Source organism: Dunckerocampus dactyliophorus, chromosome 8 (assembly GCF_027744805.1).
Source record: "Dunckerocampus dactyliophorus isolate RoL2022-P2 chromosome 8, RoL_Ddac_1.1, whole genome shotgun sequence".
In the NCBI taxonomy this organism is placed as follows: Eukaryota; Metazoa; Chordata; class Actinopteri; order Syngnathiformes; family Syngnathidae; genus Dunckerocampus; species Dunckerocampus dactyliophorus.
The window spans coordinates 7,696,707-7,720,446 of record NC_072826.1 but is presented as its reverse complement, the minus strand read 5'-3'; the positions used below and the strand labels follow the sequence as shown (position 1 = coordinate 7,720,446).

Sequence of the window (23,740 nt, the reverse complement as noted above, 5' to 3'; positions counted from 1 at the left end):
ATTTAATTTATGACGAGCATCTTGACCTAGATGGGTAGCAATTTGCACAGAAGCAGTACCGGTCGCAGCAGTGTGATGGTTACTTTTTTACATCACAAAGTACAACCATTCTGCATCCTTCGTTCATACGTACTGCACTTTATGTCTTTAATAGCCATGTCTTTAATAACGGTAGACACAGCTGTCTGTTTTTCTCCACGTTCACAAGCGACCGGGCAGCAATTTAGATTGTAGCTAAGGTTACATCCACCCAACGTGGACACATATTAGCGTTTAAAGCTACAAGCAACGACCACTGAACAGTGACACATAACAGCTTGAAACACTACTAGCAATGTGCATAAAGCAAACATTTAGCAATTGCTGCGCAATCATGACCCACTCGGCCCCAATTCATTCCAGGTTACATCCCACTGCGGAGACTGGCGTGTGCACAGAACGCCGACTCCACTCCAGCAGCACAGACATGCAAGAGACAATTTCATAATCAAGGTACGGTAATTGGACTTTTAAAAAGCCAAACACGATCTAATTAAAGTGTTTACATGCATGTTTAAAAGCTAGTTTTAAACCAGTTCATGCAATCATTTGTTTTTTTGTGCATGTATACAAACTGAATGTCATCACTTATCAGTCACCATCCTGACATATGGATGTACGCATTCACACATTTGGCTGATATATCATGACTACAAAGGAGAGTTCAGAGGTGAAAATGCCCATGTGCTTATGTGCAGACACAAGAAAATGTTGTGAAGCCATGTGAATGTGAAAATAAAGCCTTTGACATCAACTGGGGCCTTACAACAACATGAGGTATTGTCTGTGATGACTAAACACCATCTATCCAACCCCTGTTGACTTTTTTGTAGCTAACAAGACACCAACGTAAATATCAGTGGCTTATTCTCTACATTTCTGTCTCACTTGTGACAAATAGGACGGTGCTGGGGAAATTGAACAAAGGTTACGCACAGGTTTCAATCTCTTGTGTCACTAAAGCTGCTGAATGTTGTACAAATGTCATGCGTCATCAAAGGATGTAGCAGCAAATGTCAAGCAGATGTCATTCGGACTGGCATCTCGCTGCACAAAGGAGGAGGAGACGAATGATTGATATGACGCGACGTGTACGTTATCGAGAAGCGTGAAGGTCAGTTGGACCAACCAGGTTGATTTTTGTGGGTGACGGTTTTGTTTCCACTCGGATGCTGTGTGCATCTGATAGCAGGATTTAGATTGCGTGTGTGTGTGAGTCAGTAAGCGTTAGTGTATCCATGTGTTGACTGTATCCCACTGCATCAACTGGCATTAGACCCATGTATACTTTACTGGATAAGATAAACATAGAGTTACCAGTCACAGAATTAGACAACGTAATGAAATCACAAAAGAGACGTATTTCAAATTCTGCACAGTTTTTATTAACACTGTCAACGAGGTATTCATTTTACAAAATGTTTCATTTTGTAGCTGTACTTTGGAGTATACAACTACACCGCAGTATTTACTTATCTATTTATTTATTTATTTTATTATTATTATTATTATTTCTTTTTTTATTTTTTTATTCACCGCAGTATTTAAAGAGCTCTTTCAACAGGTTGTCACGCTTATGCAGCATGGTTAAGAAATCCACATTTTAGAAAAAAATATTTGTATCATTCATTGTTCTTACTATCGACACAAACCTAAACATTTTCTTTAAATTATTAGAATTTATATGTACACATGTCTAATTTGTTTTTATTACATACAAATAAAAAACAATAATATAGTTGAATATAGTGGGAATGAAAAAAAAACATTAATTCATTCTTATTAAGTCTTCTTAGTTTTATATTCAATTTATTGTCATGGCATGGAATGTAAATATTGCTGTCAGTTCGTCAAGGTGCACTGTAGAGGGCACAACATGTTTGTGTGAAAAAATATCTGACCATGTACATTTAATCCAACCTCCACTGCAAATGTAATGAAACTGTACTAACTATCAATGGATGGCCAATAAAAAAAATAAAAAACGATATTAAATTAACTGATCTATTTTAAAAGTTTTTTGTTTTATTTTTACGACTGCAAGTTTATGCTTTTTGCAAAAAAATGTAAAATTACGATTACAATGAGGGTTGATGGAACAGAATTAACTATTTAGCCCACTAGAGGGCAGCATTGAGTTAATGCAGATTTACTTATGGCCGCATGGTGACGTCATTGATGAGTCACCTTGTCCTTTCGTTTTTTTTGCTGAAGTTGATTGGGGAGAAAAAATCCAAACACAAGGATGTGGGCGTGTCCCCTAACGTTGGCTTTGACTTCGCTGCTTGTGCAAGTGGTTTCAACCGAAATGAAATGTGAGAAATATTGATTAATAATAGTGTTAATGTGTTTTTAGAATGTAACACGCACACACAGTGACATAGTAACACAGTAACACGCTGCTATTGTGCCAACATCTTTAAACTATTGAAGGCTGAAAGTGGTGCCAGCGGGAGGGGCGAACTTATTCCGCTTCAAGGGACTCACTCGTACGCATTTTTGACTTTGGGCGAGCGGCGAAGTGAAAAAGTCGATCCACTCTCATCAAAATGCCACATAAAAGGAGAAACCACGGTCATCAGAAACACACAGCGGTCACAAAAGAGGTGAGAGCTTTTATTATTTTTTTTTTTTACGCTAAAGACTCAATTATCACAATGACAGGAATTCCTCAAGCGAGCAAAACTTCAAACTTTGTCCTCTGCGTAAAGTGTGTCTTGCTGCATGGATGACGTTTAAATGTTTTTTTGTGTATACACAGTGTATGTGGAGTACACTAATAATAACAGTGGTCTGTACATCCTGAGGCATTGCACAACTCTTTCCATCAAGTATTGTTCATACATTGACTGACAAGATGTGAGCCAAGACATGTGCAAGCCACTTCTTTGGAAGTATGCACTGTGATGAAAGTGAGGGGTGGTGCATAAAACACACACACACACACACACACACACACACACACACACACACACACACACACACACACACACAGAGGTCAATTCTCTACTATTGTTTACTGGGAGCGGAAGAGGCTGCTGGAAACGAAAGAATTTGATGCAAGTCAGTGAGGGAGTCAAAAGGCAACAGCACAGACAGCCGTGTGTGTTAATTGCCCAAGTGTGCTGGGGAGTGGCACGACAGAGTTAATTCATGTAAGAAAAAGAAGCTCCAGTTGCCAGTGATTCTTTCTTTCCAGCCGTGTGTTCTCCTCCTCTTCACTCATGGCGTATGCAGCCTACCACTACTACATTGTAAGTACTTTTGAGTTCACGCTCTGCTTGACAATCTTGGCAATAGCACGTTTTGTTCACTCATTGGCTCATATGTTGAAGCTGGAAGTGCTTTTTCACAGTTGGAAACCATCAGAACCAGACTGAAACGTGCCTACTTTACAAGAAAACGTTGCATTTGTGTGAATTATTGGAAATTCTGCCAGGCAGGGTACCATATTTATAGATAAAGGGCTTCCTCGAGGATGGATAACACCCTGCTAAGTCTTGACTTGCTCAGTCCACCATGTAGCATTTATATGTTAAGAGTTTGTTTTGAGGTGTTTAGCCTGTAAACGTGTTCAATCAATTATTCTTCTGATGTTACATGAATAACTAAGGGAAAACAATAGGTTAGGCACACCTCCCTCATCCTGTTGACTTCCCCTGAATTTACTGTTATATTCTCCCAGTCGGTAGCCAAACAACCATAGCGTGCGTGTGTGATGGGAGTTTTTAATGTTTTAGCTTTCCTTCCTCTTGTAAAACATTTTACAGTTAAAAGCAATGTTTGTTTTAAAAGCAATATTTATGCAAAATGTATCCAACGGACTAATACAACCATCACATTTATTCCCCGGAGATGAAATGGTTTAAATATACTGGTAATGATATTGTTGAAAATGAGTGAAAACCAGCAAAACACATTTGTGTACGCTATCTAAGATGATCTATCTATGTGTCAAATGTCATAAATGTCTAAATCACTGACTGAGTCAGCCATGCGTCTTCTTCAGTTGGTGTTTGTCTCCCTCTGCCGATTGCACACATGCTTAAGATCAGGCTGATAATGGCTGCTTCCTCAAATGACAGATTGTGTCGCGTGTGTGTGTGTGTGTGGCCTTGAATAGAGGGAGACAACGCTAAAACATGGAAAATGGCAGTTTTGAGCATATTAGGCTTTTCTGCACGGTTCAAATGAAGTCCACGGCGAAGTAGACTGAGTCATTAGCTATTGTGACGCCCGTAACTATGCAGATACCACAAGAATCAAATGCACAATGTGGGAAGGACACACCCGCCTCTCCAGAAGGTGTTTCCCTTCAGAAAGAGAGAGGAAGTGTACAGTATCTCACAAAAGTGACTAGAACCCTCACATTCTTATTAAATCCTCTACACTAGGGGTGTAACAGTACGCCATTATCACGGTTCAGTACTTACTCTACATGGGTTTTAAAGGGATAGTTTGGATTTTTTGACATGAAGTTGTATGACATCCCCATCAGCATTGCAGTCCAATAACAGACACTTACCCCCACTTGGTCTCCGAAGTCCAGTTCTGGTCAGATTTCCGTGATGAAGAACGTAGTTCCACTTAGTTGCTGGGGACAATTAAGTACAGACTTTGGCTTCTCAAAACAATATGCGTTCAAAAGATTGATACATTTGCATCACAAAAATGCCTTCTCAAAAAAATCAGACCTCACAAAACGCTCAGTGTTATATATTTGTCTCCCGCCGTATCCCTGCGTACTGTCGCCTGTGCGTTCATGTGTATGTGACGAAGACACATACAGACATCTACTTCCGCGACGCAGCGCCTCGGCCATCTTGTTTACGTATGCGTTCCACAGCACTGTCCAGAAAAAAACAATCTTCTACTTAGCGGAAATACACCAATGGCGGTCGGGTCTGGGACCAATTGCCTGCGATAAATGAGGGACGACTGTATAGTTATTGCTAAATGCGCACTGCCGTGACAACGTTACGCCTGACGTTTGTTTTTCCACCTGCACAGATGACAGTGAGCCTCCAGCTAAAATGCTCAGGCCGAAACGCTCAAAAGTTTGGTTGTACTGCAAAAGACGCAGACTCAGGCACCTGTAACAAGTGCTTGAAGGTGATATTTAGCAAGTAACGTCTTGGAAGTAACCTAGCATCCCGACAGAAGCACAGAGTCTGACGCTCTTTTTAAACTTTAGTGCCGACTTGGGGTGTGACAATTCATCCACTACATCGATTTATATTCCTATGATTCAACTACATCGATCTGTGTTTAGCAAGTTTCCATTCCGTACGACATATCTTGATCTAACATCGTTTTAAAGGTAATCAAGCATGGCAGGCTTTATATGGATGCGTGGTTTTTTTTAGCACATTTAATGATAAAGATGGTCTTCATTTGGCCAGTTGATTCACTTCATTCAGTATTCATATTTAACTCATATGTCCTTATTTGAAACTCCTTTGAAGTGACATTTATGCGGACAATACGCAAAGTGTGGACCTTTTGTACATTTCCAGGCGGCAGTTTGCGATCTCGTAGCAGTGACGCTTAGTGACGTCATCATCCAGCGCGGCGCGACCAAGTCAAAACACGTGTGCGCTGCAAAACTGTCATTTGTGTATTCTTGCTAGTTGCGGCACCGTTCTTTCAAATGACTGCTCTGATCAGGAGGATTATTATCACACAACAAAAGCCCCTGCTGCCATCGGCCCGTACAAGTTTGAAGACCTAATTGAAGACACCATACCATTCATTTGCATGTCCCCCACCTTTGGGTGCAAAGTGCAGGTTTGGATTGCACTATTTAAAGTAAATAATGAATCATGGCAAGCTATACCACCCTCTGTTCATCCTGATTTTGTACTTATTGGTAATTTATTCTTAAGTATGTCAGCGCTATTATTCATTTAAACCGGATTCCCTTACAAAAAACAACGGGAATCTAGGAAACTTCACCTGCACTGTCCAGTATCCAGGTATTTATTTCGCAGTTACACTGGTGGAATTTTTGGCTAAAAAGTTACTGAATCAATGCAAAGTTCGTATCGTTCTAAATGACCCAATATCGTCCTTGAATCGGCAACCGCAAATCGTGATATGAATCGAATCATTATCACAACGAATCGCTACACCCCTGGTGCCGACCTTAACACGCCAACAGCGGTGCTCAGTTCGAACAGTTGAGCCTGCACAAGTTTCTCCGTCGCTCTCCACACCAGCAACACAACACTTTCTCACTATCTACCCTTTCAAAAGTACCGACTTGCTATCGGCTAGTATGGAAACGATGCCCGACGCTATTTATGACGTGTCTGCCCTTTTATTTTTAGCTCTCTCAGCGTAGCTCTTCACGCACCACAATGTTTATGTCCAATGAGTGAAATGAATGTTTGCTAAGTGCTGCTAACAATGCCACACAGTGATGTCTGAGGTTGTTGATGGACTGGAGGTACACACGCAGTGACTTCACGTTAAATATAAAGATGAGCAGCAGCAGTAAGAGAGTCCTGGCACATGCATCTGTGGTACAAGAACACAATTATCTTTTATTCTAACAATACATCTAATTGTGTCTTCTCATGCAACGCTGACCTCATTAAATCTTCTTGACTGGAGCGTCTATCATCACAGTTGACGACACAGACACTAACTACAGGCGTAGTGTTGTTTCCCATGGCGCACCAGCTAGTTGGACGAGCTGGGTTAGTTGGGACTTCACGCTGTCAGTAGTGTGTCTGCGTGACAGGAACGGAAGACAAATTGGTTGTAACATGCATGTAGACATGTGTAAAACATGCATTGTCCTTCTATCAAAGTATGACAAGTTCTTCTTTGCTGGAAGTGTAACATTCAAAGATAATATCAAATATACAACATCTAGGAAAGGTTTAGTGATTGTTTTAACATTTTATCTTTAATTAGCGACTCTTGGCGCATGTTCCACAGATCACAAAGTGCAATAACACTCGTTCATATATGGCATCCATAAAATATTATACGATATATGGAAAGCAAGTCCTGGTCTCAAAGTTTCAGTCAGCCTCTGTGCTGCCTGCACAAACAGGAGTAGCAAGTTTTTAAAGACATTAATGGTGCAAGCTAACATCTTTAACATGCTGATTCTATCACAGTGACTCACTCAAAGGCCGTATTGTCTGCACACGCTCCACCCAAGTACGGCCCGAAGAGACGCACGCTGCTTGCGAGCTGTGGGTGAGGTGCAGCGGACAGGAATGCAGACTTTGCGCTTTACGGTGACAAGTAAAAAACAATAGCTTGAAAATTCTTCTCTTTTTTTTGTCCGTTACTGTTTGCATTAGATGTTGGAGCACAAGTGTTTACAAACTATGAACCCGCCCTCTTTTAACTTGGAAAATAAGCTGAAAAACAGTAGAGATAAAGAACTTCCCATTGTTAACGCTTGAAACATTTCAAAACTCAATTTTGCAGAAGTAGCTTTTTATTGCACGTAGGATAATAGATTTAATGTCACCATAAAGGATGCAGGTGGAATTACTCTCTATTGTTTTGTTAGTTTTGAAGTTACATAAGCTCTCTTTGAGAGCACCTAAGTTTGTTGATTTACCTGTGTGTGTGTGTGTGTGTGTGTGTGTGTGTGTGTGTGTGTGTGCTTAAGGCATGAATATGATCATAAAAACGGGTGTGCACTACCAGTTCTATTTATTTATAGTCTTAAAATGCTCTCCCAGGTCATGAGAATGTTTGAAAAAAACGTCATCCACGTATTTATGCGTGGGTGTGTATGCATGAGATAGATTGCGTGCAGGCTCCTCAGGTGGCTCCGCTCGCTTCTCTTTTAATCCCTAAGAGTTAAAGCCCAGTTTGACTTATGTGCATGTGAGCCTTCCCCCCTGACTGTACTGTGCTCCCAGACCACACCCTCCTCGCTGAAACCTCCCCATTTCTCTCTCTGCGTGCTGGAAACATGCTGCTGCGAGCCGACAGACACGCCAGCAGCTGACAGACAAACACTCACACACACACACACACACACACGCACACACAGAGAGGCACCATCAGCCAACATGGGCCAGATACTGAGCTGGATCCGAGGCCCCCGTGAGACCCCAACCCTGCAGGATGTTGCCGTGGAGGAGCAGGTGTGTGTTAAAGCGTGTGTGCGTGTGAGTGCGATGAAATGTGCTGAGCAACCGAGTGAAAGTATCCACGTGTGTTTTGTTTTGTTACTGTAAATCACCGTGTAAAAAGAAAGGCATTGCCGTTTGTCTTGTACTAGCCCACTAAGAGAAACTCTCTCACGGAGGAAAACTGTGCTGGCACCGCTCCAAGGCAGACCTCTCTCCCTGCTTGCGGAATTTGGAGCTCCTGGTCAGCCCTTGTGAGCTCAGTGTGTGTGTGTGTGTGCGTGTGTGTGTGTGTGTGTGTGTGCGCAAGCAGTGAGATATTAAACCAAGCCCGGGACAAGGCCTTCAGTGTTTGCTACAGTGCTCGCTACAGTGTTAAAGGCACACAAGCAGGTGTGTGTTTTGTTTTCGTCCATTTTGCACAGATTGTTGATACTCAGGAAAAGGGCTTCGAGTCTTAAGAGACTTCCTGCGTCTCGCCCAAATAGCATTCTCATGTGATAATGTGAGCTGCGATGGAGCAATCTGAAAGGGTGTGTTGCTGGACTCAACTACTTTTTGTTTGTCCAGTCTAGAATTCTACACACTTTACCTCGGTGCAATTCTCTTATTGTGTTTTTGTGACTGTGCTGGGATAATGTTAGCATCCACTTTTGGCTGTTTAGCTGTCAGTGCTTTCTTATCGGGGCTGTGTTTGTTTGCTTGGTGTTTGGCAGGTTACATGCACACTGGGACCGCCGTGTTTAGGATTTTTACTGGAAGGGGTCAGTTCTGTCGCTCGCAGGCCCAGCAGTATCATCATTTTTTTTATATTGCGTGGTTTGCAGTACATACTGTACATACACAATACTTTTTTTTAAACCTTTTTTTTAATGTTCTGATGTGGGATTAGAGTTTTTAATTGTTTTCATTGACCAAAAAGAGCAGCGGCCCTGCTGCATTACGGGCATGCTTAGGAAGACATATCTCGATATCACATGGACAAGAATCAGAACAAAGTCCACAGATGATAAGAGGAAACAGTTATACGTCGCACATGCCCCAAACACTTAAAAGGTCAGGAAGCCATATTTGGTAACTTTAGTCAAACTATAAGGCAACAGCCAGTCAGCAAAGAAAGCTAATGATGCTGCTGATGATAGTAATAGCACTGTTAAATATATTGAAATATAATAAAAGGAATGTACGGTATATAAAACTGGTAAGCAATATTGAAATAATATATTTCAAAATACTTACAAAATGTAAAAAAAAAAAAAAAGGATTGTTATGTATTGCAATAACTTTTTTTGGTTAGTGTTTTAAATGTCTAAATATTTTAATAACGACTATTTTTTTTTAGTACATAATATTTTAGAGGTGGGAATCACGGATGACATTCTCGCACGACCAGCTACTATTTATGTTGTTTTATTATCACAGTATTTATAAAACCATCAAAAACACTCAGAAGCTCAAACTGACCAATGTTTCACGGTCAACCAATGTGCTAATTGTTTTAAATATATGATATATTAAAAAATTCTACATATTTTTAAAAATTTGTTGTCGATTGCTGCGCTACCTGACACAAAAAAATCTAATATAAATATTCAAATGTTTCTCTGTTGTGCACATGAGCTGGTCTTAATCAATTGGATTGGTCTTGCAATGGAATCGTTTTTGAGCCCCATATATTTGATTCAAGTGTATTTATATATTGCATCACAAGCAATGGCGATATGCTAGTTTGCCATATGAATATGTTGTATAATACAGTATATATGGTACATGGTATAATAACACTGGTGCACTTAAATACTGATTGTGCATCATAGCGTGAACAAATGTATTAAAATGACTCATAAGTCATAAATACAAATATAAATTCACTATGTATGCTAGGAAATCCCATTATTCTGTGTTTTATTCTGTGTTTTTAGCTCAGCTTGGTTCGAGTGCCTCATGTGCGGGTCACTGAACATTTGTCACGTAATACCCGAGCACTGAAGTCATCAATAACCTGCTATTTGGAGCTACATATGTCAAACGAGCATGTTTGTTATGCAATGCTTAAAATAGGCAAAAGAATCTGCTGAATAGTCAGCATATTATGTAATGGTAAGCACGCTGGTGTACATACATTTTCTTACGGAGTCAATGATTGTAATTCCGTGTTTCGGATGTGGTTGTGTATAATTAGGACTTCAGTGTGACTGCAAATATTGTCTGTCTGTCTGTCTTGTAAAATCAGGTTGACAGGCTGGAGGGCTCACCTGTCAGTGTGCTTCACTGATGCGATGCTGTTTTTGTTCCTCCTGTCTGTGTACATCTGCCATGCTTGATGTGAGGCAGCTGTTTTTCTTCATATGAAAAGGGAGGAAATGAAGACCAGCCAGCAATCCTTCTCTATAACCAGGAAGATTCTTGGTATCGCTTTTTCCCATGAACACACGCATCTGACAAAGTTCTAACTTGAGAATGCGATGTTGCTAAAGTTGGTGTAGTAGAGGGTGAGAAACTGAGGGTTAGTTGAAGCGAAGGGCAACAAACTAAGGGGGATGTACAGGGCTAAATTTAGAGATGGCAGAGCAAAGGACACCTAAAGCACAAGGACATGGATGCACACTGAAACTGGAGAAGTTATGTTGATGATTAAAAATGTATGGTTGCACTTATCTGTATGGAATTAAATTGCCCGTAGGTGTGAGTATAGGCATGAATGGTTGTCTATTTTTATTCCATGTGCAATTGCTTGCACATTTGCTTGTGACTTTCGCCCACACGTGAGAATCGGCGATTATAAATGATTTTTGAGCCTGCCGCACTTTTATTGACATTGCTTTCCTCCATTTTTGCGATTTTATTTGGATTATTTTGTTTTCATATGATATTTTGTGCCGCATGCTAGTGGTTAGCATGTTTGCCACAGAGTCAGGAGATCGGGAAGAATCTCGAATCGAATCTCCGTTGGGCAGAGTTTGCATGTTCTCCCCGTGCGTGGGGTTTCTCCGAGTACTCCGCCTTCCTCCCACATTCCAAAAACATGCATGTTAGGTTACTTGGCGACTCTAAATTGTCCATAGGTATGAATGGTTGATTGTCTATATGTGCCCTGCGATTGGCTGGCGACCAGTCCAGGGTGTACCCCGCCTCTTGCCCGAAGTCAGCTGGGGTAGGCTCCAGCATATCCTAGCGACCATAATGACGACAAGCGGCATAGAAAGTGAATGAATGACTTCGGGGTGCAACAATTCCTCGAATACTTCGAGTACCTCGATTGCAAAAAATAATCAAGGATTTTTTTCTGCCTCGAGGAATCGCGGTGGTTACATGGGGGGGAGTGGTTACATGGGGGAGGGGGCCCTCAGCAGCAGTTGCTGCTTGTTGAGAAGAGCAATATGTATTTTCTTGTCAGAAAAGTCTCTTCACTAGACTTGTCGCTAATATCTAGAGGGGCTGATGGCTTGGTAAATATAGTGACAAAGTCACTATGATAGCAATGCTGATCCCACCTGCTCTGTCTTCTTATTCCCTGGCAGGTGCACTAGAATGTGTTGCTTAATATTCTGTCGAAATGAGTCAGTGAGGCTCTAAACAGACAAAATGACATGTTTTTTTATATTATCAGCTTGCTGTAGTAGTCCAGCACATCCAGTTGAAAGAGATGATTTGCTCACGGCAATTTGTTTGTCTCGTTAAGTAAATTAGATGAGGTTTGAAACCGGTTTCTGTTGGATTTGGCACCGTATGAATAAAAATGAATTAAAAAGGACAAATGATTTCTGCTCAGGTTTGAATGTAAAACATGACAACGTTGGATGTTACTATGCCAGCCGTGACTGCAGAGGTTGGCAATACATGACAGCAGGCGCACTCGTATCAAATATTCCCTTCCTGTTCACCTCAAGTTAGGTCTTCCTGACAGGAAATTGCAGTGTTTTTTTATAAAGCCACTTGGTGGCATCTGCTATGTATTTGCTGGGGTTTCGATTGTTAGTTACCAAAGCCTGCATGTGTCACTTTTTCCATGTTTCTCCCGATCTTCAGAAGATTATTGCAGTTTTTCCTGTTCACTCAGCACAGACTATCAACATATCAGCAGCAGGCTATTTGCAATTTCAACACACAATCCCTTTTGGTTGTTCAAATTGTAGATCAGTGCATAAACTTTCCAGCGAAGCTATTTGAAAGAGCATGCAAGTAACATTTTACACAAACAAGCCTCCCACATGAAGAAGAAACAAGGTCTGCTTTGGCTCAGTATTTGACAACACAGATAAGTGTTGCCAGGGGTTACCAAGTAAGGCATTTGGATCCAGTACGAGCATGCAATGCTGCATTTGCCCTTTGTCACCGTCAAGTAGAATGAGATGCTCTGTTAGTGGTGCCAAGTTGTTAAAGAAGATTTACACAGAAAGGTCCAAAAACAGACCCAAATATTTCATCCCTGACGGGGCTGGCCCATCTATCTCTGTCCTTTTAAGGGGATTTGGAGATAAAAAGGCTAGGATAATTAATGCTAGGACACTAAGTGGAGCCTCTCTGGTGGAGTCACACTCCTTTCCACGTTTCATGTAACCATAATCAAGGTTATAATTTTGAGTTTTATAATCATCTGCTTGCTGTTTTTGGGGCAAGTCTGTTCATGTGATGCTTTGAAGGAGTAGACAGGAGTTCTCTGTGTGGCTCACATAGAAGTGCAAACTTGCCGATTAGGGATACAGTCGTCCCCCCGCCACATCACGCTTCCATTTTGCGGCTTCGCTCTGTCAAGGTTTTGTAAAGTATATTAATTAATAGGGGTGTTAAGATTAAAACTTGACGAAATTGACGAGAAAAACTGTCTCGAGCACGCAGAACTTGCGGACTTTACCGAGTAAGCACGTGCTCCGCACTTACAGCACACGCTGTGCGCACTGATTTCATACTTAGTAAAGGACGAGTGCCGACATTTTGAAGAAGGGGTCAGAGAGGCCCAACAGAAACGGACCACGGAAGATGAGAGGGCCTGAGAGTGAGTAAGGACACCGAGTGAGCAACACGTGTAAGCAGCAAGCAGCAAGTATGGCCTCCATACAATTCCATTGCAATCGCACGGAGATCGTACGTTGCAAGCACGATGTAAGTACGTACAACTCGCTTACCACGTGCGCAACGTACGATGCACGCAACTGCTCACGGCCAGGCGTGGCGTGCGGGGCGCATACTTACACCGTGCGCAACTGTGTGAGTGACGTACTCCCTCCCTGCTTGCCACTCCCTCCCCACGTTTTCAGAAAAAACGTGGTGGCTGTGGCCTCCCAAAAAACCTACGGACTAAAAACACGCACTGTGGGTTGTGACCGGGGCTTTACTCACACCATTAACCTTGCAATCCAACCTACCTCGGTGTTCCCAGCATCAATGCTCCAAGTTAGTAGCTCAAATGAAAGTCAGGTGCAGGGGTTAAGGGTTAAGTGGATGTCTTGCTTCATTAATAATGGCACTGTGGTGACCGTAAAACACAAAACCATACCTCATATGTAAAAGAGATCCACGTTGACAATTTAGCGACATGGTCGCTATATTTAGCGAGAAAGGATGCGCTTTAAAAGTGAAAAGCCGGAAATGTTTCTCGCGTCATGCATTTATTCGGTAATTAAATACCAGCGGTCAACAATGATGAAGTATCTGCCGCACAGGTGAGCGTGAGTGGAGCTCCACCTCTGTACCGCCGTGCAATGCAGGTCTGAATGCGGCATAAACCCTTCCACAATGCAACCCAGCCCCTGACCAGCGACAGAGCCAAGAAGGCAGAGCTTGGACACATTCCTCCATCGCATGGCAGCACCTTGCTTTCCTGGCGAAACACGCTTTGGTGGCCAAAGTGTGGCCCAGGGGCCATCTGTGCAACGTGGCTTGGAGAGCTGGGAGAAAAAGAAATTGAGTGAAAAGGCACAATGTAGTTAGAAAAAGCGAAAAAGTTGCTAGATTTGTCGCTTTTTTGAAAATGACAATCTAGAGGGGTCTGAATACTCGCTGATCCCTCCTGCTACGTCTTTTTATTCTATTTTTCTTATTCAATTTTATTATAAGTGCGTATGAGTTGTATTAAGAAGCAGAATTATTACTATATCTACTGTCCGGAGTTTTAATGACAAGCTACAGACTGTATGTGAGCGAGGGCAGTCTAAATGTATTTGTGGCAGGGAAACACTGGAATATGAATGATTTTTAGGTAACCAAATACAGAAAAAATAGTGGAACCTTGGATAGCGTCATTAATTCATTCCAGAAGATCCGGCTCTAACTGAAACAGACACTAACCAAATCAATTTTCTCAGTAAGAAATAATGTTAATCCAATTAATCCGTTCCAAAAGGCCAAAAATGTTATCACAAAACAGGTTTTTATAGTTTTACATGCAGAAAAGAATTAACAATCGATATAAATAATTAATGAAGGGGATACATGAACATTGAAGGTTACGTTTACCTTCACTGAAGACGTGATTCTTGACGTGACTGTTCCCAAATACATGATGTGGCAGCGAGATGAACACCTTCCTCTTCAACACCACCATCCTGTTTTGTGTTATTTTTTTAATTCAGTAATGTTTCTCACCTCAAAAACCCAAAGAAACTTGCAGGTGCTACGATTTTGATGAAGAATTGGAAAAACACTATTGAATTCAAGAAATAACTCATGACAAAACAGGAAGGTGGTATTAAAGAGGAAATGTGTTGATCTTTCTGCCACATCTTGTCTTTGGTAACGGTCAACAGTCTTCAATGAAGGTAAAAGTAATCTTAAATGTTCATTTATCCGTTTCATTTGCCATCTATATTCATTCAGAATAGTTGTATGCATGTAAAACTATAAAAATGTTATGTGTTAACAATTTTTGAGCGTCAACTGTTGATGACATCATATGTGGGCGACGTAGCTGACTTCCTGTTCTGGTTGCCATTTTGTTAGCAAGCTAAGGATGCTAACAGGAAGTTTTGTGATAAAAATACATGAAGAACACAGTTGGACTCACGCTGTGTGTTACTAACATGACAAGACGAGGGTCACATTGAATGCTAACCAAAAAATGTGTGCAAACTGAAGCAAAAATGTAAAAGGAAAACATGCTAACCAGGGCGGACGCGAACCGAGGTGCCACTGTATATTTAACTAATATTTAGAACACAAATTCTCACAGTCGTTTGCCACTTTTTTGGATCATTTCCAATTGTAAGAGACTAACCCAAATTTGGCAAGCGTATGCATATTTCTGGTACTGTGAGTGTATACTGATACACACTGACAGATAATGTCTCTTAAAGCCTGTCAGACACAACAACAGCGAGCCACATTTGAACTAGCGTAAAGTGTTTGTTATGAAGCAGAAAATAGCACTAAAGTGTGAGCTGACAGACACACTAAGCTCTCACTGGAGAGTGCAGCTTCATTGTCACTTAAGTGTTGTGAGTATTAATAGACACAAGGAGGTGCTGCTCCATTTCAATTGAGCACACTTGCTAACACAGGACATGTCTTGAAAGTCGCTAAAAGGATTAGCTTCTAAAAGCAGGCAGCGTGCAGAGACAGAGAAAGCCTCCCAAACTGTGTTTTTTCCCTGCTGGTCATTCTTACGTAACATCTGGCTGCCGTCCAGATGTTGTGTTTCCTGTACATTCCGCTTTAAAGATATGCAAAGGCCGGAGGAAACATGTCTGAACTTGTGTGTACGTCCTCGGTCGCGTTATGTCCTTTTTGGTGTCTTTAAACGAAGCTTTTTGTTCTCAGCGTGTTGTGTTTGGGTGGGGTAGGGACAACATGTGATGTGTTCCGCCTCCTTCTCTTCTTTTCCTTCCAACCGCACACACTCTGTCTCTGTTGGAGTGGCTGTGCAGTCTAGATTCCAGAGCAGTGAGTCTATCAGTCACACCCAGACCAATTTCTTCATCTTTATCCCTGTCCACTTCTTCTCTCTCATCTGCCGACACAAAACCTCCCCCTGCATGTAGGCCGCCATGTCTGCTACTGCTACTGCCACATCCCTATTTATATAACTTGCCCAGGCCCAGCCCAAAGTGTCCCCCAACCAGCCCAGGGTGATTTATTTATTTATTTTCCAGGCAGGCAATGAAAAGTGGGCTGTTCTGCGTTGACCCCACCGTCCAATCTGACTGAGCCTGCTCAGCTGGCTTCAGGGGGAAGGGGAGGTGCTTGAGACATGCCAGCTTGTTGTGCACTTCCTAAAGGGCGGAGCAGCAAGTTGTGCACGGCTGGGCGTGTGTTTCTAGACGTGTTCATGTGTGTATATGTGCATATGCATGCATGTGGATTAAAAAGTGTTTGGCTTAGCAAGGATCTAAGGTGACCCAGCCTGAAGATAACATCTCAGGAGTGCATTGAACAACATATATAGAGGATACTATCACACAAGCAAACCTATGGTATGTATGAGAACTGCACTACTGACTCTTTTGTCGACGTGTGCGTGGAAGGACTTCCTGACTGCTACCTGTCAACACTTCTGTGGTTGTCGTATGGAGGATCGCTTGTGTGCTTGAGCAGCCTGTTGCTTTCTATGCAGTGAAGTTTGCGGTATATTGAGCTATAAGGAGTGAAAAAAGAGGCTTTTGTGGAGTTGTTGTTGAAGTAAACAACACTACTGTTCTATTAATATGATGCATGTGTCATCAAGCAGCTCACAAAATGTATCACACAACACTTTTAATGAGTGTCATTGGCGTCAATCTAATACTGCACGTCCATAATGACAAGTGCAGATATCAACAAAAGCTGAGCAATCCTAAAATGAGAAAATAATTATTTGGACACCATTAAAAGAAAGTTATCTTTTTCTCTGAATATGGAATACTATCTACTGAGTAATCCTACTAGCTAACTAACACAATGGTAATGAAAACTCCTTGGATAGAAATCCACTGCTGTACAGACGCGCCCTTTGCGGGGACAAAAGATTTTTTTTTCATAGAAAATAAATGAAACACTGCATCTGTTCCAGGGTGAAAGTGCACAGAAATTTCAAAGTAAGAGAAAGTTAACTGCTGTCGAATAGAAACAATGCATCTTTTAAGAAAATGATGATGTAAGCCTCCTCACATAAAGACTAAACACAGCTGGCTCTGTGGTGTACGTTGCATTCTTTTTTTATTATTGCGGAAAGCATTTTGAAATGCATATAAGTACATACAAATGATGAATGAAAGGGATAAATGAACATTTAAGGTTACTTTTACCTTCACTGAAGACGTGATTCTTGACACGACTGTTCCCGAAGACGCAATGTGGCAGCGACATCAACACCTTCCTGTTTTGTCATGAGTTATTTCTAGAATTCAATCATGTTTCTCACCTCAGTAATCCAAAATGGAGCTAAAGAAAGTTGCAAGCGCCAGCAAACCGAGGCAAAATTTTGGCATAAATTTTGTACATTAACCAAAACACACATTAACCCTTGATTAGGCGGCTGCCCACAGGCGCCCACCTTCAAATGTTTGGCAAGCATTGTATCCCTCCCACTTCTTGTTTTGCGTACGTAAGCTACGCCCAACATAGCACCATGGTAGCGATTTGACCAAGTTTGGCTCCTAATGTTAGCTATTGTTGTTATTATTATTAACAACAGCATGCCTTCAAATTGTTGATCGCCTTCCTGGGGCTGCTTTTGTGAGTTTGCACTCACGACGGACATGAACATGAATACAGGGCAGCGATGAGAGACCAGTCGTGTTTTTCGGGCCGACGACTTTTTAAGCCACTGTTGGTAACATATGCTAGCTGGTGGTGGTGAAATGGAAATTGTAATTTGGAGCCAACGACATGCAGCATCTTTTAACCCTCTTATTGCTTTAGTCACAGTTGAGTGTGCAGCCGGGACAGAGACGTGTGTGCACTTTTCCTACTTTGCAGTAAAATCCTACCTCTATGGTCATCATTTTCACATTTTTGCTACACTGGTTATGTTCTGCAGTGTCACCACTCACCTCAGAAGCCAAAGAAAAAGCAAAACACACTTCTGGAGTTACCGTAATCCTTTTATTAGAAGTCTTGCGTGATGTCATGCTTAACAGCAGTTTGACCTCTGAAGTTTTGTCTGATCTGTACATTCAACTCGGGGCGTTCAACTTTAGAGATTTAGAGATTTGAACATGTAAAGTGGATTGCAGTGCTGTACAGTATAGACATTGAGCTCTTTCACATTTACCTTGTGCACAGCAAGGCAGGGTGCACTGTAGTGTCCTCAGCGAGAAGATGATACAAGTGCAATCCAGCTGCAGTGTATTTATTCCCCACCCCGGCACACAGATACTGCATCGATAACTCTATTGCTCTCACGCTTTTGCTGTTCTTATTGCTGCATTCCTCACTTCCACCATTTCGGCGGATTGCTGACCATCAGGTTGCGCCGCCAGCTCTATTTTAAAGTCATAGCAGGAGCTCGAGAAGCAGCTGCTGCCATGCAAATTCACATGTGTCAGTCTGTGGTTTGAAAGGTGGGGTCTAAGATTAGTCATCAGTTTTCAAAACAGGCTCCAGCTTAAACTGCATAGCTGTGTAAGGCCTGGGACTGCTGCATTGTTTTTGATGTCATGTTGCTGTTATGCATGTGATGGCTCGCACTGGGATAAGGTGACATTTGGCGTCATACAGTATGTGCATCACACCCATCTACAATGGAGCATGAGGGACCAGGCTCCTAAATCAATCATTTCCAGACCAGTGGATCGGAAGGGATGACCCCTTTCTCTGGCCACCTCGTTCACCAGATATCATTCCCCAGGACTTCTTTCTTTGGGGTTATGTTAAAGATACGGTATCATGTATTGAATGAGACATCGGCGACCTGAAGCAAAAGATCACTGATGCCATTGCCACCATTGATGCGACGATGATGCAGCAGACATGGCAAGAAACCGAGTGCCGTCTTGATGCTCTTCTTGCAGCTACCTGTGCACGTATGCGGTGGATCGCCGTACATTTGCGATTCAGCATTCACGGCCCAGCAAATTTGAGGATTTTTGGTTAAAATGTTGTAGTTTTTCTACAAAAATAGGCAGTGTTTCCGCAGAAAACACATCTCATTCACCTTAAGTCTGTAAATATTTATAGAGCAATTTTTTAAAAAGCGTGCTAATACTTGTAAAATGTATGTGTGTCAGTTACTCATGGTTTTTTGCCATTCACTGCTGGTCCCGGTGGAATGTAACCCCCGCGAAAAGTAGGGATCTACTGTAGGGGCATATTGAATGAGGCAAAAAAAATATCAATATATACTTCTCATTTTATAATAATTTTCACCCATTTGTCTGTTCATTTGCTTTTGTAATAAAGTTGTGGACAATCCAGTACATTAAAGGTGTGTCTCAGTAAGATACAGAGCAGTATATAACACTACAAACTACAGCCACAATAATAAACAATGTTTATATCAATACTTCTCTGGATCTCGTTTGCTGTACATACCTTACCTTGTAGCCAGTAAGTGTATGTTATCAGACTATTTACTGCTGGAATTGTTTACTGTGTGCATTTTATGTTTTTTTGTGGATAAGAGTTGCTATGTAGCGTAGTTCCGAGGTTCTACATTCCGACAGCCCGATGAGAACTTTGTGGTCTAACTATCAAAATATTTTCCTGGTGAAACAGATACATGGACACTCTCGGCCCCTCCCTCTGCCCATACAAAATTTCTACCAGGTACAAATGTCTGTTGCTAGTCTGTCTGTGCACAGGGGCATGGTCAGATTAACAGGAACGCCATACATTTGAATAATGTAGCCGTTAAGATGTAGCTTTGCTATATCTTTTATTTAGAGCAAGTAGAGCACAGCTGAATTCTCTGGTTAGTTTGACCATGTAGTAGTTGCTCGCTGCATGATTGTATAGCTGTTGCATCCTAGTTGATCTACCATAATGTCCTTTTGGTGGACTTGGTTTGACCTGTTGCGAGGCTTTGCTTCTGTGTAACTCACTGGGAGCATAACTGGTCAGTGACCGAGCTCAGTTGGCCGTAGCTGCAGGCAGAACTGCATTCTGAACAAGGAATGTGTGTGCTGCAAGAGAGTGCATGGATGGTCAGCATGCTCCTTTACATGGTAATATATTTCTGTGCAAAAGAATAGGAATGTAGGACCGCTGCAGGTGGAGTTGCGCCACTCCATGAAGCATATTATTTGTGTCTAAGGTGAGCGCAACACACCCGTGCATAACACAGATGTTATCTCAAGAGGAGAACGGCTGATATTTGACCTATCTGAGCAAATGACATTGATGTTATTATACAGAACGCAACCAACTCAAGCGATAATGTTCAGTGTGTGAGCCTGTTCACACGTAAATTTAGTGGGATTGGCTAGACTACAAGTCTTTAGTGGGCAAGCTTCAGTTCTAAAAGAAATTAAATGGATTACGGCAAAATATAGCATTTCATGGTCTGCAGCGTGTCCTGTCTTTTGCATGACCACAACAGTGATGAAGCTCCCTGATGAAGTTTGTACTTCCAGGTCATCTGCACTCGCCATTCACCATCTCTGCCATGGTCTTGTTCAGTGTGAAGCGCATTGACAGACTCTCGAGATTTCCTATAAGATTCTCATATAAATGTACTGGGATTGTGGGATTTTAATGGGAAATTGCAGATATATTTGATGTTTTCTTTTCATTTCAGCAACTTGGTAAAGCCAGTCAGTTCATCTTGTATTGTTAGTGACTTACAGATAAAACATATACTAATTTGTCTTCATGGTGACCCTAGGTGATGTTTTTGAAGTGAAACTGGTGAAAACAAATCCCACTCTTGTCCACTTGGACTGTAAACGAAATCAGCTTGTTTGTTTCTCTGTTTGCAGATATTTTAGAGGTTGACTGTGGATGTTGTCCAACTGGTTTTTGTGAGCTGGCATTACTCATACACGCACGCGCAGTGACAGCTGGGGTGCACGTGGACTTTTTCAACATTTTCCATATCAGACTGAGCCTGGAGGGTATACATTTTCTTGTGTATAGAGCTGAAGCATGATTTTAATGTGTATCGGTGAATGCCGCGCACATGTCTGTGGTTGTTCATGTACATTCTCAAGGTTCCATTCAGGATGTATCGATCTAACGTCGTTTAAAAGGTAATCAATCTATTGAATCGATACTAGGAAATGAAGCATTGGATTTAAGCGCAGCAGGCTTTATATGGATGTGCTTTTTTTTAGCACTTTTAATGATCAAGAGGTTAAACGTTACAGTCTGCTTGTCAGCGACGTCATTGTCTTTCGGGTATGCGGTCGCCATGGCAGTTGTCGTGGACCTCGATTTTTGTACTTTTGGTCAGGTCAGTTGATTCAGTATTCATATTGAACTCATCTGTCCTGATTTGAAACTCGTTTTAAGTGACATTTGTGGGGACAATATGCAAAGTAGGCACGTTTTGTACGCCTATAGACGGTCGTTTACGGATGTCATCATCCAGCGCGGCGTGTCCAGGTCAAAACATATGCTTACATACGCGGAAGCAATAAATGCCACGCACTTGCTTGTGCCGGGGAGGAAGGAGGAGAGAGGAAAGGCTGGTTTGTTGCCCGTTTATTGCTTTTGTCACACATTTACGCTTTCTTATGTATTCTTCTTTTGCATTGCCATGTTTTCTTACACTGCTGCACGCCATCGGCCATCACTTCACATGCAAAGTATCTGTTTGCTCTCCCGGTTTGGTCTCATCATTATCAAAATTTACAATCATAAACCCACCACACCACGATATCCTGTTCAGTGTCTCTGTTAAGCTCGTCATGAAGACGGATGACCCATCCCGGCCCTCTCAACGGCAAAAAGTACAAGGAGGCCACATTACTTTCTAGTTGTTGCACCATTCTTTCAAATGGCTGCTCTGATCCGGAGGATTATCAGCACAAAAAAGCCCCTGCTTCCATTGGCCCGTACAGGTAATTGAAGATACCATACCACATTCATTTGCTGAGAAACTTGCATAATGTCCCTTACGTTTTACGCAAGGTGCAGGTTTGCATTGCACTTTTTAAAGTAAATAATCATGGGAAGCTATACCACCCTCTGTTTCATCCTGATCTGATTTTGTATTGCATTTTTAACACATTTTTTGTACTCATTGATAATTTATTCTTAAGTATGTCACCATTATTAATCATTTATACCTGACTCCCTAACAAAAAACAACGGGAATCTAGGAAATGGGAATCTAGGAAGATGTCCATTATCCTGATATTTATTTCACGGTCATACTGGTTGAATTTTTGGCTAAAAGGTTACTGAATTGTTTCGGATCGTATCGTTCTAAATGAACCAATACCATCCTTGAATCGTATCGGCAGCCATGAATCGTGACACGAATCGAATCGTTATTCAAATGAATCGTTACACCTCCAGCATTTACTGTATGCGTGTTTCATGTTGAACCGTGATTCCACTGGACTGTGCTCATTTTATTTCATGACATAGCAAATGTAATGTAATGAATGTTCTGTTTGCATGTACAGGTATTGCTTGCATGCACACTTTTTTTGTACGCAACTACTTCTAACAGAAGAGCACGCACGGAGGACTGTCATAGCAGCTTGAGATGGTAGCATTGGTCTCATCCTTCCACGCATTAGCAGAGTTCCTTATTTGTACACTACACTCATATGACTAAGATATGAATCACCAAATCCTGTTGGCCAACTTCCCATTGGTTTGAGTGGGACCAATACAAGAAAGTTTCAAGTGGTTTTAGTGGGCTTTCATTTTGATGTGCGTTTGTTGGAAAGGGAACGTCCAGTATATAGCACACAGTGATGATGTCAAACCTGCAAGCTTCCTGCTATGGTCCGAAGTGCACAAACCAGGACACCTCCCAGAATGCCGAGGTGCCTTTTTAGCAAGGCATTGAAAGTACAATTTCATGTGCTCTGCTGACATTTAGTGAATCTTGATGCAAGTGTTTAGAACTACCTTAACACTTTGTTACACTGTTGCAGAGTGAAGACCTCTGTTCAGACTTAAATGCAAGGGATTTTTATGGGGTTTTCCATGCACATCTATTTCATTGCCCTGCATACACATAATCAAGTATATACAACTGTTGAGGTTTTTAAAGTTATGCCCATTACAAAATGTTTTTGCGATAATTATTGGGACACTCTCAAAAATTACCCATCATAGAAAATGGTTGCATGCACCAAAAAGCATAAAGAAAATAAATGAATAGCACTGAAGTATTAAATATCCACTTGAGGTACTCGTAATGGGATTTGTTTTTCTTCAGCATTAACTCATCATAATGAAAACATCACAGCCTGTTGAGACTCGCATTCAAATTTCGTCAGCACATTTTTGTTAACTTAGCAACAATATTATTGCTGTAACCAGAACCACATGACTAACCATGTGGCAGGGTCATACCCTAGGCAACAGTGACCTCACTTCTCGTTGGCTTACTTCTTTTAACAGCATTGCTTTTGTCTCTTGATAAATATAACGGTGACAAACAATACTGATTTTTTTTTTTGTGTGTGAGGCAAACATTGCATGTGATTTGTATGCTCTGATCCGACTTGTGACCCATTTTGTATTGCATGCAGCGCTATTCTGTGAGGCAATCACTGACAGTG

The 23,740-nt window shown here is 41.6% G+C and overlaps 1 protein-coding gene across 15 annotated transcripts in view; it reads left to right on the top strand.

The window, feature by feature from the left end:
- Positions 1-2,279: 2,279 nt before the first annotated feature.
- cast (calpastatin) overlaps positions 2,280-23,740 on the top strand; it is a 42,620-nt gene continuing 21,159 nt past the window's right edge. For 4 of the 15 annotated variants that reach the window (XM_054784458.1, XM_054784457.1, XM_054784454.1 and 1 more), the window contains exon 1: positions 7,971-8,159. In XM_054784458.1, the coding sequence (XP_054640433.1) occupies positions 8,085-8,159 (75 nt within the window). In that variant the 5' untranslated portion in view covers positions 7,971-8,084. Of the gene's footprint in view, positions 2,646-3,074; positions 3,294-7,968; positions 8,160-16,377; positions 16,553-23,740 lie in introns of those variants that run through there. The other 11 variants (XM_054784464.1, XM_054784459.1, XM_054784453.1 and 8 more) reach the window with 10 other exon arrangements.